The 18,158-nt window shown below is 43.0% G+C and overlaps 1 protein-coding gene and 1 pseudogene across 1 annotated transcript in view; one reads left to right on the forward strand and one right to left on the reverse strand.

The window, feature by feature from the left end:
* KIF4A (kinesin family member 4A) overlaps positions 1-18,158 on the reverse strand; it is a 115,430-nt gene that overhangs the window by 2,612 nt on the left and 94,660 nt on the right. Inside the window, exons 22-27 of the mRNA XM_021680348.2 lie at positions 13,298-13,427; positions 11,134-11,304; positions 10,654-10,761; positions 9,561-9,638; positions 9,124-9,222; positions 8,284-8,469 (exon numbers count right to left, since the gene is read on the reverse strand). Of these exons, the coding sequence (XP_021536023.1) occupies positions 8,284-8,469; positions 9,124-9,222; positions 9,561-9,638; positions 10,654-10,761; positions 11,134-11,304; positions 13,298-13,427 (772 nt within the window). The remainder of the gene's footprint in view (positions 1-8,283; positions 8,470-9,123; positions 9,223-9,560; positions 9,639-10,653; positions 10,762-11,133; positions 11,305-13,297; positions 13,428-18,158) is intronic.
* On the forward strand, positions 12,577-12,840 carry LOC110572088 (annotated as a pseudogene).

Consider the following 18,158-nt stretch of genomic DNA (forward strand, 5'->3'; position numbering starts at 1 on the left):
TTTAAAAGATTTTATTTATTTATTTGAGAGAGAGTGAGTGAGAAAGAGAGCATGAGCAGGGGAAGAGCAGAGGGAGGAGCGGAGGCAGAGGGAGAGGCAGACGCCTCTGCTGAGCAGGAAGCCCGATGTGGGGCTCCATCCTGGGACTCTGGGATCATGACCTGAGCTGAAGGCAGACACTTAACGACTGAGCCAACCAGGTGCCCTCACGATGATTTATGGTCAAAGCGACGAACTGCAAGTTGGACGGTAGTAAGGTCATAGGTGTGTATAAGGACTGAGTATACTTGCTTGATATCTTTAGTTCTACCCAGCGGTAGTTTCACCCAACTCACATTTCTGCACTTTGTTCAGCGTCAGCCTGGGCTACGTCCTCAGCAGTTTAATCATTTGACATTTTAATAAATCACCGAGGATATGAAATAAAATCATTTACATTTGTATAGCACTTTACAATTTCCAGAGTCCTTTCATATATATTAATACCAAATCTCATTTGATTCTCATAACCAGTCTACAGGGTAGGCATGTTTATTGGCTGTTAACAACGGCACAAAACTGGAAGGATGATTAATAAGTAAGATAACAGAATCACAATTCAAAAATATTTTGACAGGCTGGAATTCTGGGCTGCAAGTCGAAGGAGAAGTTCTAACAAGGATAAACTGAAGTCTGGCATCTGGGTTCTCCCCACATCAGCCATATAAATATAATATGGGGGGCAAGCTGGCTTAAAAGTACTTGGTGCAAAAAGGGCCTAAGGATGTGGGGTGTCAGCAAGCTCCATGAGTCAACAGTGTGAAATGGCTGTCCACAAGCAGATCAGTCAGGCAAAAATTGTCCAAGTTCATCCTTGATTGTGACATCCAGAAATGAGCATCACTTTCTAATATTGGTATGGCCATTGGGAGGTAGACGGACACAACACAATGCCCTTGTTTGGAAATCATGGGGAGCAACTGCTTCACTAGACTCTGGGCCAGTCAGACCCCATTTGATAGAATGTGCCGTATATTAGGGCATCATAATTTTTTTCGGGTATATAAAAGCACAGACAACAACGACAAAATCCACTCATGTTCTCACTCTTCCCTTAATAACTAAAATACAGATATAACTGAAACCTCCTACCTACCCTTTCCTGATCCCATTCACCTCCCTCTCTCCCGGGGGCAAAGTCTCTTGAATTAGGTGTTTATTAGTCCCATGCAGGTCTTTTTTTTTTTTTTTTTAACCACATATGAGTTTCCGTTAAAAAATAGAATGATCTTACATGTTTTGAAACTATATAAGTGGTATCTTATTATATAGCACTGTTATAAGTGCTTTCCATGTATTAACCCCACTTAATCAGTAGGTATGTTTCCCTGTGCACACATTCGGGAGTTTAGTGTGTGTATGTGTTTAATAAAGAGGACATTAAACAATAAAAAAAAGGCAGGTGACCAGTGTTATAGGAAGCAATGTTATAAGAGAAATGGTGGAAGAAGGGGGGATAGTTTGGCTTGGAACAAACATAGGTGGCAGAGCTCACAGAATGATGGATTAGAGCCAGAAGAGACCTTGGCGACCGTCTGGAGCCTGATTTGATGTATGAAGCCCCTCTCTAATGTCCTTGGTCTAATTATCTGAAGCTCTATTTATCCTGAGACGAGGATAGTTTCTATATAACTTCTGACCACAGGACCCAGTTCTGCCATCTGGAATAATAAGGAATCAGTTTAACCATACTCGCATAGCATTCTTGTTCAAACCCTGAACATAATTTCCACTACCCAGTCCCCCTCTGTCCAGATCTTCTCAAAGCTAAATATACGTAGCTTCCTCAATGATCCACCACATGACATGGTTTCCAAGAATCCTCACCACCTTGGTCATACACCAATTTGTCCAAGTTCATCCTTAATTGTGACATCCAGAAATGAACATAACTTTCTAATTTTGGTGTGGCCACTGTGAGGTAGACTGACACAACACAACTCCCTTGTTATGGACCCAACGGTCTTGTTCATGAGGCCTAAAAATCACAGTAGCTTTTTTTCCTTTGTCCTATCTTTGTGAATCCATACTGAGTTTACAGTTAAATACAAGCCCTTAAGTCTCTCTCATAGAACAACCATCATCGTTCTGTTAGTTGTAAAGGTAAAAGAAACCATTATAATATCTTTTTTCCTGATTTTGAGATTAATATATATCACTTTAAAAATCTGAAAATCGAAACCATGATTTTAAATATTTAATAGCTGTAGTTTCTTCATGTAGAAATGTCCATTTATTTAACCAGCCCCCTAATGTTAGACATTAAGATTGTTTTCAAAGAAATTGCTTCCTATTACCAATCATATTACCATAGATTCCTGCTACATAAACACAGTCTAAATCTTCCCGCTATCGACAAGGCTCTCCATGATCTGGCCCCTAACTACCCCTCTGGCCTGACCTTGACTACTCTCTCCCACTTTTCAATACTCTCCAGCTAACTTGGCCTTTTCAGCTGTTCCTTGATAAACCAAACCCATTCTTGCCTGAGGTCTTTGCATTTGCTGTTCCCTTTTCCTGAAATGTTTTCCCTCTGGTTCTTTCCCTGACTTGCTCCTTTACTTTGCTGAGATCTTTTTGCTTAAGTATCTCCTCCTTGGAGAGGCCTCTCCCAAGCACTCTTTTAAAGAACTCTTTTCCTACCCCAGAATTTTCTATGACTTCACTGTATTTTCTGTTTATCTCTTATCATCATCTAAAAATTACTTTATTTGGGGGCACCTGGGTGGCTCAGTCAGTTAGGCATCTGCCTTCAGCTCAGGTCATGATCCCGGGGTCCTGGGATCGAGCCCCATGTTAGGCTCCCTGCCCAGCTGGGAGCCTGCTTCTCCCCCTGCTTGTGCTCTCTTGCTCTCTCTGTCAAATAAATAAATAAAATCTTTAAAAAAAATAAAATTATTTTATTTGTTTTTCTGGTCATTGTGCTGTCTCTCTCCATAAGAATGTGTTTAGTTTCGGGGCGCCTGGGTGGCTCAGTTGGTTAAGCGACTGCCTTCGGCTCAGGTCATGATCCTGGAGTCCTGGGATCGAGTCCCGCATCGGGCTCCCTGCTCGGCGGGGAGTCTGCTTCTCCCTCTGACCCTCCTCCCTCTCATGCTCTCTGTCTCTCATTCTGTCTCAAATAAATTAAAAAAAAAAAAAAAAAAAAGAATGTGTTTAGTTTCATAAGGCCAAGGATCTTACCTGTCTTGTTTGTTGTATCCTCAGCACCTAGAAACAGTGCTTGATATATAGCTAGGTGCTCACAAAAGTTTTGTTGAATGAATACATCTTTTTACACACCAGTGACTATTTCCTTAGTATAAATTCCTATGTGTAAACTTACTGAGCCAAAGGACAGGAACATTTTTAAGATTTTTGATACATACTTTTTTAAAAAAGATTTTTATTTTTTATTTTATTTATTTATTTTTAGATTTTTATTTATTTATTTGACAGAGAGAGAGACACAGCGAGAGAGGGAACACAAGCAGGGGGAGTGGGAGAGGGAGAAGCAGGCTTCCCGCTGAGCAGGGAGCCCAATGTGGGGCTCGATCCTAGGACCCTGGGACCATGACCTGAGCCGAAGGCAGACGCTTAACGACTGAGCCACCCAGGCACCCCAAAAGATTTTTATTTTTAAGTAATCTCTACACCCAACATGGGGCTTGAATTTACAACCCTGAGATCAAGAGTCACATGCTCTACCAACTGAGCCAGCCAGGTGCCCCAGATTTTTGATACATATTTTCAAGTTGCCTTCCAGAAGTACCCCAATTTGCATACCTAATAGCAATAGACAGGAATGCCCACATTAGTCACCCTTGCCACTACTGGACATTATAATAAAAAAATCTTGCTTCTTTGAATACAGGACAAAAGACAGAGTTCTGTGACATGTCCTAGAGACACCTTACCAAGATGACATTGATCCATTGACTGCGACAGCCTGGGTATGGTCCTCTGACATTTACAAATTCATCTAAATGCCTCCAAAACATTCTATTATCCTGTCGATGTGTCTCTATTTTATCTAAAGGGATAATAGAATGAGAGTGGTATCTGAAGGGCTGTCATAAGGAAGAACAATTAGACTTCTACACAGTCACCCCCCATTGGGATGATTTATAGCATAGTACATTTTGGCTTGACAAGGAACAACCTCCTAACAGTTAGTGGACTACAATGGGCTGCCCTATGAGACTGTGAGCTTTCCAGTACTAGAAGTTTTCAAGCAGGCAGAGGCTAGATAAACACCTGGTAGTGGTATTATGGAACAGTCATGACACACATGACAGATGTATTCATCACATGAATGCCATTTCACTAGCTTTAACTTCATCCTGTTCTCTTTCACACCCAGGACCCAGATCAGAATGTAAGAGAGGGAACATGACCTTGCCCTGGGCATGACCTCAAATATATATGTATGTGGTACACGGTGTGTGTGTGTGTGTGTGTTGTGTCACAACAGCTGGCAACCCACCAGCATGTCCCAAGGCCACAGTTGAGAACCACTATAATAGAGGGATTCTTTATATAGAGTGGAAAGTAGAGCTGAAAGATCTCTGGGGTTCCTTTAAGCCAGTGGTTTTCAACCCTGGCTACACATAAGAAATCCCTGGGGAGCTTTTCAAAAAGGCTAGATCCCACCTCAGACCAATTAAATCAGAATATCTGGGGGTGGGGTCCCAGGCTCCCTATGTTGAAAAGCTCCCTTGGGGATCCTAATGTGCAGCCAGGGCTGCGAACTATTGCTTTAGTCTGTAATTCTTCTGGCACTGATTTCAGTGTTACGCTGTGTCTGAGAATAAGATCTGGTAAAAACTTTAACATGAAGAATATCAGACCATGACTTGGGAAGAGCCACACATGCAGTCTCCCTTGGATTCAGCTGCCTCTGCCTTTTGTAACTCCTATATCTATATATGCCCCAACTGACCAATGTTGGCCCATAGGTAGGGGCATCTCTACGCCCCTATTCAGCAGGAAGAAGTTACAGAAGATGAGACCTTCACCCTCAACAACTTTAAAGATTTAAGGGTCAAAACTGTTAGAGGGGGATGATGTGGGAAACAAAGGCAGAAGAAAAATTATTAAATTTCCTTACTACCTACAGCCCACTTACAAGTCCTTGAAACAGGCAGAGTGATCTTCCTCTAGGGACTCAACTGTCTCGATGCTGACACTTTGCTAAGGGCAAAAGGCCATCCTAGCCTGAGCACCCCCGCCCCGATCCTGTAAGTCTACTTTAACATATAAAGAAGTTTAGAAATCTCCTTTTTCTCTAAACCCCTCAAGATACAGGTTAGCAATCATCTCCCAAGCATATGGCCCACCGAGATACATCTGAAGGGTCTCATGACTGAGGTTTTATCAGACGGTAATAAATGACCTTTTCCCAACAATAGCTAGCCCCCTTAAGGTCCCGGAAACCTGGCTTCCAAAATTCCTTAGAGACTTATGCTATCCCTAACCCTCTCCCAACTTGAAAGTATATAATGGGCCACTCCTCGTGACCCCATTGCAGCTCTTTCTGCCCAAGGGTCCTGTCCCCGTGCTTTAATGAAATCACCTTTTTGCACCAACCCCCCCCCACCAATAACCCAAAAATCAAAACAAAACAAAACAAAACCCCAGACTATGACAGGAGACCCAGGCTCTGGTCTTATATTTAATATTTGGTATGACCTTGGACAAGTCACTTCACTCAAGTTCCTCTCCATTCTTTCATCACCAAGGAAGAGATAAGAATTCCTGCTCCCTCTTTTCTGCCAAATTCTCATTCAAATGAGAATGTTTGTAAAATGCTTACAGTGCTTTAGTAACAATACCTGCATGATATTTTCTTCTTCACAAAGTGCTTTTGCATATATTCCTTCTTTTAACTACTCAGACACCATAAAACACCATATACAGGTAGTATTATTAAAACTCCTTAATTAATTAAAAAAAATTTATACAACTTTGACTGTTACTTTGACTCAGGATATTAGTGCTGGAAGGGACCTTGCACATCATTGATTCCAGTCTAATCCCATCATTGCATAGGTAAGGAATTCGAAGCCTAGGGAGATTAAGTGACCTGTTTCAGGTCATCCAACTTAGCCAGTGGCAAACTCAAGACTAGAACCCATGTCTACCTGGCTTCAAAGCCATTACTTTTACTATAGCACGTGGCCTGTCCCTCAGCATCTCCTTAGTACATATAGGAAACATGGTTGAGTGAGGAAGCCTACTTTTTCAGCATTAGCTCTAGCTGGGTCATTAGTCTGGTGATTGCTGCAGTCTCCTTTAAAGCCATCTAGTGATAACGCCAGCCCATTTCAGCTGGGTTGGAACTACAGATAGGATGGCCTTCGTGCAAAGCATTAAGGTCTCCAGCTAATGTGTCTACGAGCAGCCTGATCAGAGAGCAGATAGCTCTCTGCTATACATAATACATAGCATCCATGTACTTTGAGGTTGCTAAAAGGAAGAAACTAGATCCTGTGCCTGTTCCCCTAATGCCCAGTTATATTCTCTTCTCAAGTTATTAAATCGGGGAAAAGCCTAGAAAAGAATAATCTCTCACGGTTTTAGACATAGATTTTATCACTGATAGCAAATACATACTTGCAATTTTTACTAGATTCCTCTATTTCCCTTTTATACGTGGAGCAACATTGCTATGATACACACAGTAAGCTTGCTTCAAGCACAAGTAAACACATATTTGCTTCACATTTGGACCCGTCTTCCCAGGGGTTTTAGGTCCCCTACCATTTGTTTCTGTGTGTACTTCTCAACTCCGCTTCCTATTACTTAGCTGACCCTCGTATCTACATTCAGCTCATGCTCTCTACTTGGGTCATAGTAGAGTCTGTAAACATTTGTTGAATAACTGAATGAAAGTCAGACATGCTCTGCCCCATTTTCTGTAAGTGTCCCAACCCCCTGTCCTCTACAACTAAGTCTTTGCGATATGCTATTCAATGTGCCAGCAACGGCCTCCCACTCGCTTCCAAGACCGTATTTCCCTTTCCGTCTCATGATGCAGTAATAGTCGTCTCTTTTATGGTATCTTCCTAAATTATATCTTCTTGGTTTGGCCTTATAGTCACTCTTAAAAATCCCTCAGTCCGTCTCCCTGAGATGAATATGCTGAGGTTCTTTGGTATGCTTCTATTTCTTTGCCTGGTTTTCCCACTAGATTATAAGCTCTCTGAGGCTAAGGATGAGCTCTTACTCCCACTAAGAGCATGTGATATGTCGCATCCTGATGACTCTTTCCAAATGATTTAATGCCACCATGACTAGCTATTCCTCACAACTTGCTTCGCTCCGGTGTTGTGGCCTTCTAAGGCTCAGTCCCCTATGTGGTGCTCAAGCAGCTAACGAAATTGAGTTAACCTTCCAGGAAGCCAGCTAGGATCCTTTATGAACTGTCCTCCTTCAGTGGAATGTGGCCACAGGGCACGGTTGGGGTAGTGGTGAACTCTAGTGCCTGGGAAGTTAATGTTTCAACATAAAACATCTAGGTTTGATAATTACGTAGGACTATCATTGTGGAAGTAAATAAAGCATTCCTCAAAGTCACTCTGTTCCTAACTAACCTTAACGTGGTGTGTTGGATCTTAATTATTAGCCCTTTCTGTAATTCCTATTGCCCCTTAGCCTAGGGAGCAAAATTACTCTATGAGGCAAGGAAGATAAAGTTCCCACTTAGCTTCTGGTCTGCAATTTTTACTGATAGAACCATGACATGGTAGAAACAAACTGGACTTGGAGTCAGAATATTTGGTTTCAAGTCCTGACTGTTCTTGGTTTTATGACCTTGAGCAAGGTCATTTCCCTCCTGTGGGTCTCAAATCCATCTGTAAAATGCAAACAATAAATACCTCACTGGATTTTTTGTGTGTGTGTGATGAAAAAAGGAGATAACCTATATGAGAATGGTTTATAAACTTCAAAGTACTATGAAAATATGAAGGATTATTATGATCGCTTTGGAACCAGCCTCAATGAAATGGTACAGAATACTACCACCCGTTCAGACCTCGTAAGAACCTAAAAACACAAAGAGAGCCATCTTGTGCACTCAGGCAGCCTTCTCTGCTAGCCCCAGGTTCCATACAGAGCTAGCCCAACAAGGACTCCTCGGTGGAGCCAATGCCTTTGAACGGGACCCAGGGGCTCAGGTGCAGGGCATGGGGCCAGCAAATCCCCACTGGCAGTGAAGACCAAGGACTAGAACCCCTGACAGAGATGAGAGCTGCCTCCTACCCCTTGGATGTTCTTCTTGGACACCTTAACTAATTTTGTTGGCTTCCATTCCTCATCATCCCCATCATCGTCATCATCACCAGCACTGTCCTCAGGCTCATTCACAGAATGCTCTGAATAATATTTTAGATCCTCGATGTCCATGCTTTGCTCCAGGAACTTTTCTTTAAAACGGGAAGGTTTCGGCTAAGAAGAAAGGTTTGGAATGATCAGTTAATAAAATTTTAAAAACACACATAGATCAAATCTTCCCAGTAGCTGCTGCCAGCTATCTTCTCAGAGCCGAGATTTCAGACTCCCTCAAATACAGCCCCTTGGCTTTCCCAGTCAGAATTAATTCTGCTGTAGCCTTTGGCCTTACAGAGTCTTTGAAGGGATGGAAACTGAAGGGGTAGAGGCTGAGCAATCTGAGGGAGGAAAGAAGGACTCATGATATGATGAGATAAGTATCTTTGGATGGACAGCTGAACACTGCTCTTTTCTCCTGCTCCCCCTCCGTTGTTACATAATGCCTCTACATGGCCAAAAGTCAGCCTTCTGGGGAGGGAGAATGCCTATTTTCCTCAAGAGTGGACTGTAGTTTTATTTGGGACTCCAGGGCAAACGGAGATGCTGGAATTTGGGATTTTTTAAAAATTTTATTTTTAAGTAAGCTCTGCACTCAATGTGAGGCTCGAACTCACAACCCTGAGATCAAGAGTCACATGCTCTATTGACTGAGCCAGCCGGGCGCCCTGGGGTTTGGGGTTTTTCACTCTCAACCTCTTCTGAAAGACGAATCTAGCACACTCACCCCCAACCATGGCCACACGAAGGTATGACCAGCACTGAGCAGTTTACCTTAGGTGGGATATATTCAAAAGAAGAGTCTGGAGATAGAAGGGTATCCTTAGGAAGAGGAGGTTTCTGTCTGCTGGCTACCTGGAGGAGGGTCAGTTTCTGTTTGAAAAGAGAATGCACAGTGTATACTGCAGGGCAGCTTCCGGGAGCGTTAATGGCTAAAACATAAGGATTCCTAAGTTAGCCGCATTGAAACCATAGTAAAGCAGGCTGGAGGACTCTCACTTTAGAAGATCAGTATTAGATTCAGAAAAGAGCCGATTAAAATATGTGTGTTTATACCATTTTGAAATGCACATGACCATATCATACGGAAAGTCGCTATAGACCTCAAAAATAGAGCCGACTCCTCATACTCGGGGCTGTTCCCAAGAGCTGCCCTCAGTTGCAACAGAGTCTCCCAGGGCTTATTAGAAGTGGGTGGGAAGCCGTGTTACCTGCTTGATGATTTCATTCTCTCGGAGAAGCTGCTGATTTTGCTCGCACACTTCTCGCATCTTCTCAAGTTCTTCATCCTATTTCCAGATAGCGCAGTGATAGGTGGGGTTATTTTCGGCACTACATGTGGGTTACCAAACAACTCACATAGATGAAAACACAGAGCTGCCAAGTTGCTGGAGCAGATGGTTTTTGCACAGCAGGCACCGGCACCCAGAAAAATGCCTGATTCCCACCAGTGCCGAGGTGTCCCGAATGCCACTTCTAGTCCAACGCTCCCAAGCGGTCCTGACCACACTCAGAGGAGCCATGCGCTCTGCCCTAAATGCTCTCCTTATTCTCTTCTATTCTCAAGCCTTACGTCCCTTACACATTCACATCAGGATGCTGATTAAGAGACCCACATGGACGGTTAGCTTTGTTTCTTTCAAGTCTACAGATGCTTTTGTTTACCCTTCTAAACACGGACTAGGCAGTTTATTTGCTACTCTAATAACCCTAATTAAACTTCCTGGCACTTAAGACAACCAGATTCACAATTCGTGCATACGACTTTAACTAGTTTGGTTATGTCTTTGATGGGAGGTGCCAAGGAAACCCTAGAGACCTGTGCTTCAGAAAAAAAAAAGGATTCTAAGTTGGACAAAATAGTGTTCCAACATGCTGCTAAGGGGTGTGGTGTTCCCAGGCTCTGGGAGATATTCAGACCCCAGGCACTTTACAAACATGTCAGGTCTCAGCTCAGAACAGGCTCAAAAAGAGAAAGCTGAATGCCCTTAGGATTCTATGGGATGACTGAACTTTCTCAACCCTTTTGGAGCTCAGGGCTGAGGCAAGGAACCAGGAGGCCTCAAAGTCTGGTGTGGAGTACATAATGTCATTTCCGTACCAAAAAAGGAGGTTATGCTATGCATGGTTACATTCTAAACACCCCTAAATTGATCAAATAGGGCCCAAAGGCCATAGAGGTTACTATTATAAACCCCTTTTCAGTAGTTACTCTCCACTGCAAGTACAATGGTGTAAGTCAGCCAGGATTCGCAGCCGGGCTTGCGGACCCCATCTCTAGAGACCCTCGCCCCATTATCATACCTGGCACTTGAGTATGCTTAGCAGCTGCTGCTCCTTCTCACTCACTGACTCCTCTAGCTGCTTCTCTGCCATTTGGCTTTGCTGCAGCTGGCTGAGAAGGTAGAGCACCTAGAGAAAGACACGGCCCAATGGGACCAACAGCATGACAGGAGAAAGGAATTCTGGCTTAGTCCAAGCGGTGACCCAGAGGCGTCCTCTGACTTAGAGGTCCCTGTTATCTTTCCTTCTCATGGCTTGAAGCAGTAAGCGCAGCCTCGATGTTAATCTTGGTATCAAAGTTGGAGGCTAAGAGCCACCGTGTGTGTCAGCTTCGACAAGTAATTTCTCTCTTTCGGGTTCCTCGTTTGCAAAATTTGGAAAAGACGACTACACAGGCCTTTGAAGGCAACCTCATACCCTACCCCTCACTGTCTTTTCAAAACTAACAACAAAAATGACCCTCTGTTTCTCAGTATAGCTTCTGGGCTTGCCAGAGCTTACCTTCTCTTGGTGCTGCTGTTCCACCCTGACCAGCTCTGCCTGTAACTCAGTCTCGATTTCGGCAAAATGATTTCGTTCCTCAAACAGCATCTTCTGCATGTCAGCGCAGCTGGCTTTGTTCTGTTTCAGGCTGCTTTCAAGCTTGCTGACCTGTATTTTGGAGGAGACCAGCTGGAAGGGATAAAAGAAGATGAGTTTATTTGGAGAATGGCCACCTTTCCCCATTCATTCGGCAGGAGAATGTCAGCTTTCCTGAAATGGACTGAGAAAAGTTCCTCCATGTCCAGAGTCCATTTTTTTCCTATGTCACATGGATTCTACCAGTGAATAGGAACAACGCCACCCAGGCCAAGAGTCCATATTTCTGTTGAAATCGAGCTCTTTGAGCTAGGAGCCATGGCTAAGGTCATTCAATCTCTTGCTCTGTCTCCGGGCAAGAATGAACTGAACATAAACAGTATCTGACAACTCCAAATTCTGATATTTAAGACTTTCTTCCTTCATTCTGAAGAGGAATCCATAGGACACACCCTTATGGTCAATTAGGTCCCATGTCAGAACGTCTGAATTCGCGTGTTGAAACTAGTAGACACGTTAGCTGGTGCTGTAGGTCTGGCTCTTCAGGCTAGACTGATATCCTATGCTGGCCTGGTTTTATAGTCTCTACTAGCCCACACGGGGAACATCATAAATACCAGTGTTCACAAGACTAATCAGGTTTCCTACTTGGTAGGACGAATCTGCTAACCCCATCCAAAAACATATAAAGGATAACATTGCTCAAACTTCCAGAGTTGGAGTTTGTATGCTTGTCTCAAAGTGAAGATGCCTCAATGACAACGTAAGATGATATATTATTATTATTATTTTTTAAAGATTTTATTTATTTATTTGACAGAGAGACAGCAAGAGAGGGAATACAAGCAGGGGGAGTGGGAGAGGGAGAAGCAGGCTTCCCGCAGAGCGGGGAGCCCGATGCGGGGCTCGATCCCAGGACCCTGGGATCATGACCTAAGCCGAAGGCAGACGCTTAACGACTGAGCCACCTGCGTGCCCCGATATATTATTTTAAAGCCAGTGAAGATGTACTTTCCTTAAGATGAATATATGTGAAAAGATGATTAGGTTTCCTCTTTTCTAGATTGTACCTTAAACTTTTTGAATACACATCTCATAGGTGTTTTTTTCTTTTTTTAAAGATTTTATTTATTTATTTGAGAGCGAGAATGAGAGAGAGAGAGAGCATGAGAGGGGGGAGGGTCAGAGGGAGAAGCCGACTCCCTGCTGAGCAGGGAGCCCGATGTGGGACTTGATCCCGGGACTCCAGGATCATGACCTGAGCCGAAGGCAGTCGCTTAACCAACTGAGCCACCCAGGGGTCCCTCTCATAGGTGTTTTAAAAAGTAGTGCAGTATACGCAGAGCGGACACCCAGGACTCCAAGATGGCGTCAGTCGTACCAGTGAAGGAGAAGAAGCTCATGGATGTGAAACTGGGAGAGCTGCCCAGCTGGATACTGATGCGGGATTTCACCCCTAAGGGCATTGCTGGAGCATTTCAAAGAGGTTACTACCGATATTACAAGTATGTCAATGTGAAGAAAGGGGGCGTTGCTGGGATTTCTATGGTGCTGGTAGCTTATGTGCTTTTCAACTAGTGTCGTTGTTACAAGGAACTCAAACACGAGCGGCTACGCAAGTACTACTGAAGAGGGCCCAGTGTGGAGGCACATTCGGCATTCCTGACCATGACCTTTGCCTGGCACCCTTGAATCCTTTCATATTCTAATTCAGAATTAACATCCAATAAAAGATGACTGGTACTTGGAAAAAAAAAAAAAAAGTAGTGCAGTATAATAGTTTATGTTTAACCAGTGGCCTACTATGGCATCCTGATTATTTTCCCAATAATAATAGCAGACATTTATCGAGCACTTGCTGTACGCCAGGCACGACAGGTATCAACTTCCAAGTCATATATTTTTCTATGTGACTGGCCTGTACTTGTTCACACCAACCTTTCCCCATAAAACTCTCTAATACTAGTGTCATTGCGGCTTCTACCATGAAAAGTGGCAGTAACACTACGACGGTATTCCCGGCTAACATCTTATTTCAACCTATCCAGCCAGACCCCTAATTGCTGGTAGGAATAGTGATGCTTACCTCTCCAATTAAATATTTCAGGGCACACTTGGCTTCCAGGATGGTAGCAATATTCTCCCAGCGGTGTTTTGGCCTGTCTTCACTTTCTGCATCCAGCAGCTTTTGCTGTAGGTCAGCAATCTGAGCACTCCTTCAAGGAAAGAAACAGTGAGACTTACTGCTAGCATCCTCAACACCAAGGAGGAGAGCTCTGTGGGGCTCTTCAGATAGGTTTATGGATGGAGGTATGGGTGAAATAGCATTTAAATAATGACTGAATCGGGGCGCTTGGGTGTCTCAGTCGTTAAGCATCTGCCTTCAGCTCAGGTCATGATCCCAGGGTCCTGGGATCGAGCCCCACTTCGGGCTCCCTGCTCGGTGGGAGGCCTGCTTCTCCCTCTCCCACTCCCCCTGCTTGTGTTCCCTCTCTCGCTGTGTCTCTCTCTGTCAAATAAAAAATCTTAAAAAAAAAATAATGACTGAATCATCTGGCTAGGATTTTTTTTTTTTTTTTTTTAAAGATTTTATTTATTATTATTTATTTGAGACAGAGAGAATGAGAGACAGAGAGCATGAGAGGGAGGAGGGTCAGAGGGAGAAGCAGACTCCCCGCCAAGCAGGGAGCCCGATGCGGGACTCGATCCCGGGACTCCAGGATCATGACCCGAGCCGAAGGCAGTCGCTTAACCAACTGAGCCACCCAGGCGCCCTGGCTAGGATTTTATACAGTATCTCAAATCCTGACGCAAAAGGAACCTGAGAGACTATCCAAATGGTTTTATTTTATTAAATACTGGTTGCAATAAATGGGTCATATAGTGGGACTTGGAAAGATCTGTTTTAGTAGGGCTTCTGTTGCAGTGCATTGACTGCAACGTGACTTTGTCTTGAGGCCATGTAAGTTCAGAGTGTGATATAGTGGCTCAACTATGCAAGGAGAAGAGTCAGGTTGGAGACCTGAAGGAAAAAAAATTCTCAAATGTACAAGCACTGGGGCGCCTGGGGGGCTCAGTTGGTTAAGTGTCTGCCTTCGGCTCAGGTCATGATCCCAGGGTCCTGGGATGGAGCCCCGTGTCAGGCTCCCTGCTCGGCGGGGAGTCTGCTTCTCCCTCTGCCTCTGCCCCTGCTCGTGCTTTCCCTCTTTCTCTCTCTCAAATGAATAAAATGAAATCTTTAAAAAAACAAATAAAAAAAGGACAAACAGGTAGATGTTCTTTGCTGGAACCAAATACCAAATTGAGACCGATGGCTAGTGCTGTGAGAGGTTATCTTGAAGTGCCTACCACAGAACAGAGAAGTTTCTTTTTTTTTTTTTGTAAAGATTTTATTTATTTATTTGACAGAGAGAGAGGCAGCGAGAGAGGGAACACAAGCAAGGGGAGTGTGAGAGGGAGAAGCAGGCTTCCCGTGGAGCAGGGAGCCCGATGCGGGGCTCGATCCCAGGACCCTGGGATCATGACCTGAGCCAAAGGCAGACGCTTAACGACTGAGCCACCCAGGCGCCCCAGAACAGAGAAGTTTCTGAGAAGACTAGATACCCTGACCCCGGTTATAGCTTACAGATGCTTTCTGATCAAGTATGGCCTGAGAGCAAGGTTTACATAGTATTTCAGTTTCATTAACAGCTTCCTTCTCAAATTTGCAATGTATCCAGTGAGAGGTAGTACGCCAGCCTATGTGAAACAGACTGCTATGTAGGGTACTATAAAAGAAGATGGGGACCAAAATAATCTAAGATAGCAGTTCTCAAATCTTAGAGTCTCAGGACCCCTCTACACTCTTAAAAATGATTGAGGACCTCTGAGAAATTCTGTTCATATATATTACAGTATTGAAGGTAAAACTGAGAAAAAATTAAACATTCATTAATTCACTTAAAATAACAATAATCCATTGTAATATATTTTATGAAAAATACATTTTCTAAAACAACAAAATAATTTAGTGAGAAGAGTGGGACTCTGTCACAGTTTTACGAATCTCTGTAATCTGACTGTGTAGAAGACAGCTGGATTCTCACATCTCCCTCTGCAATCAGTCTTTTGTGACATGTTCTGGTTGATGTTAATAAAGACAATCTGGCCTCCCAGGGATATGTAGTTGGACCAAGGAGGAGCATTTTAATAGCCTATTCAGATAACTGTGGATATTCTTCTTTGAGACCACACTAAAACCCAACAAGTGGTAGTTCCTTAAAAATTAGTTGAAATGTGGCATCTGAAACCACTGCTAAGTAAACTTCTCTTACTTTCTTATATTAAAATCCGTTGGTCTATCTTGTAATCTGAGTGGCTCTTTTATCCACACATGATTCTGTAACATATCATTTGGACAATGTTGAGTGATGCAAAGTCTCCAAATGTTAACACATTTCATTATATAATATAAAAAAAATAAACAACTCTTAGTAATCACCACTGGTCTCCTCGGAAAAGTTAAGAAAAACTGTCAAGCCCTTGGGGGCAGATAAAAGTTTTCCAGAATTCTAAGTTTTGCTTGAAAGCTCAATTCTATCTTTAGTGACAAACACTACCAGTTGTTTTTCTTGAAGTGACAAGCTCACTCTGTTCACTTTTGAGAAAATGCCTGCCAAGTACTCAAGCCTGAATAACCATAGTTCATCAGTGCTTCTTCCGAATACAACGGATGTTCCATGGAAAAAGAGGCCTATTGAGCTCACACCTCCAACAATTGCACAAGTGCTTTTCCTCTGGACAACCCTCAGACTTGAGCAAAACAGCACAAGTGCTCTGCGTGTTCTTCCTGTCCTGTCACAGAGAATACTAAATAGATTTGAACTCAAGGGTTGAAATTTAATAAAATTAACAATTTGTACTGCTTTATCAAAGCCATTCTTTTTTTTTTTTTTAAAGTAGGCACTATGCCCAATGTGGGGCTTGAACTCAAGACTCCGAAATCAAGAGTTGCATGTTCTACCAACTGAGCCAGCCAAGCGTCCCTATCAAAGCCATTCTTAGGTAAAAGTGATTTAAAGAAACAAACAACTGAGAGTGTGTGGTGGTGAAGTATACAATGACCACTAGCACAGACTGGTGCCCATTGCTTTAATTCAAGCTATGGTATGAACATTTTTTGTCCACTGTTGCTTGGCACCATCATGGCAAATGTCGATGGAGTAAAAACGGCAAATGAAGTCTTCATATTATAAAAATCATTTTAATTGCTCAGAGACCCCCAGGGGTTGCAGACAATACCCCGAGAACTCTGGCCTAATATATAGTCCTTTCCTTCAACAAGCTTATGATCAATTTATATTGACAAGACTAATAAATGTAAAAAATTAATAAATATAAAGATAATATACATCCACTGTACCACATACACGATTGACTACTGTAAGTTCTGACAGTGTTTAGAGAGGAGGATGAGTGGGGGATGAAGTGTCAGGGAAGGCTTCTTGGAAGAGGTAAGCTAGAACACTTCAGGATTGTTGTCTGTCATATGGCCTTTCCTGTCTCCTCTGATAATTCATGTCCCTTAGGTATTTTTAAAATTTGGTTTATGTCTCGGGATGCCTGGGTGGCTCAGTTGGTTGGGTGTCTGCCTTCGGCCCGGATCGTGATCCCGGAGTCCTGGGAGAGAGTCCTGCGTCAGGCTCCTTGCTCAGGGGGGAGCCTGCTGCTCCCCCTGCTTGTGCGCGTTCCCTCTCTCTCTCTCTCTCTGACAAATAAATAAATAAAATTAAAAAAAAATTCAGTTTATGTCTCATCAACTTTAGGGAAATTGCCTTGATTAAACTCACTTCTGTTTAATTGCTCTCTACTTGGCACCTGCCTAACATTTAATCATTTAATTATGCACAGTGGTGTGCAGGTGAATGTTTCACAACCAGCACTTAAAAAACCAGACCCGATTTGTAATTTTGCTATTTCTGTGGTATAAATGTGGTAAGCTATCAAGGGTTCACAACATTCCTGCAATTTTAACAAATAATTCCAACACACCACTGTGGCATTATACTATTTCCACTTGAGAGCAAGGGTGATGCCACCTACTTTCTATATATCCCAACTGCATGCATCCAGTGCAGCATAAAGCAGACACTCAAATGTTGGGTGACTTATAGACGTATCCAAAGATAAACAGCTAGTACGTGTTGCCAGAAAAAAATTTAAATGATCATTAAGGTCTTCTGGGCAATACAATTCTATTATCCTAAGACGCTATAAAATCTCTGTGAAAGTTCGATTCCTTCTAGATTTTACAGATACTTAGAAGACAGTAATAGTGATTAGAGCAGCATAATTTCTGGTCTTAGAGCCAGAAAAGGAGAAAGAGAGAATGTTCACTGAGCACTTCTAATATGCCAAGTATTTGCTATGTACTTTACGTACTAATCTAATGCTCATGATAACTTTACTTATACATTATTATATCTACTTTGCTGATGATCCCTAACGTTCTCTTCCTTCTGTACTGTTGCTCTTCTGCCATCAGTTCTTGATTTCCTCTAAAGTTTTGTTTTTAGCCAATTCTACATTTCAGAGATACTAACATGTGGTGCAACATAAAGAGCATGGGCTTTGGAATTAGATAGACCAGGTTTTTTTTTTTTTTAAGATTTTATTTATTTATTAGAGAGAAAGAAAGCACAAGCAAGGGGAGTGGCAGGCAGAGGGAAAGGGAAGCAGGCTTCCCGCTGACCAGGGAGCCCAATGTAGGGCTCAATCCCAGGACATGACCTGAGCCAAAGGCAGATGCTTAACCAACTGAGCCACCCAGGCGCCCCGATAGACCAGGTTTTGAATCCCAGCTCTGTATAACCTTGAGCACGTTCCTTAAGATTTCTGAACTTGTGGGGCGCCTGGGTGGCTCAGTTAATTGGGTGTCCAGCTCTTGATTTTGGCTCAGGTCATGATCT

This window comes from Neomonachus schauinslandi, chromosome X (assembly GCF_002201575.2).
Source record: "Neomonachus schauinslandi chromosome X, ASM220157v2, whole genome shotgun sequence".
NCBI lineage: Eukaryota > Metazoa > Chordata > Mammalia > Carnivora > Phocidae > Neomonachus > Neomonachus schauinslandi.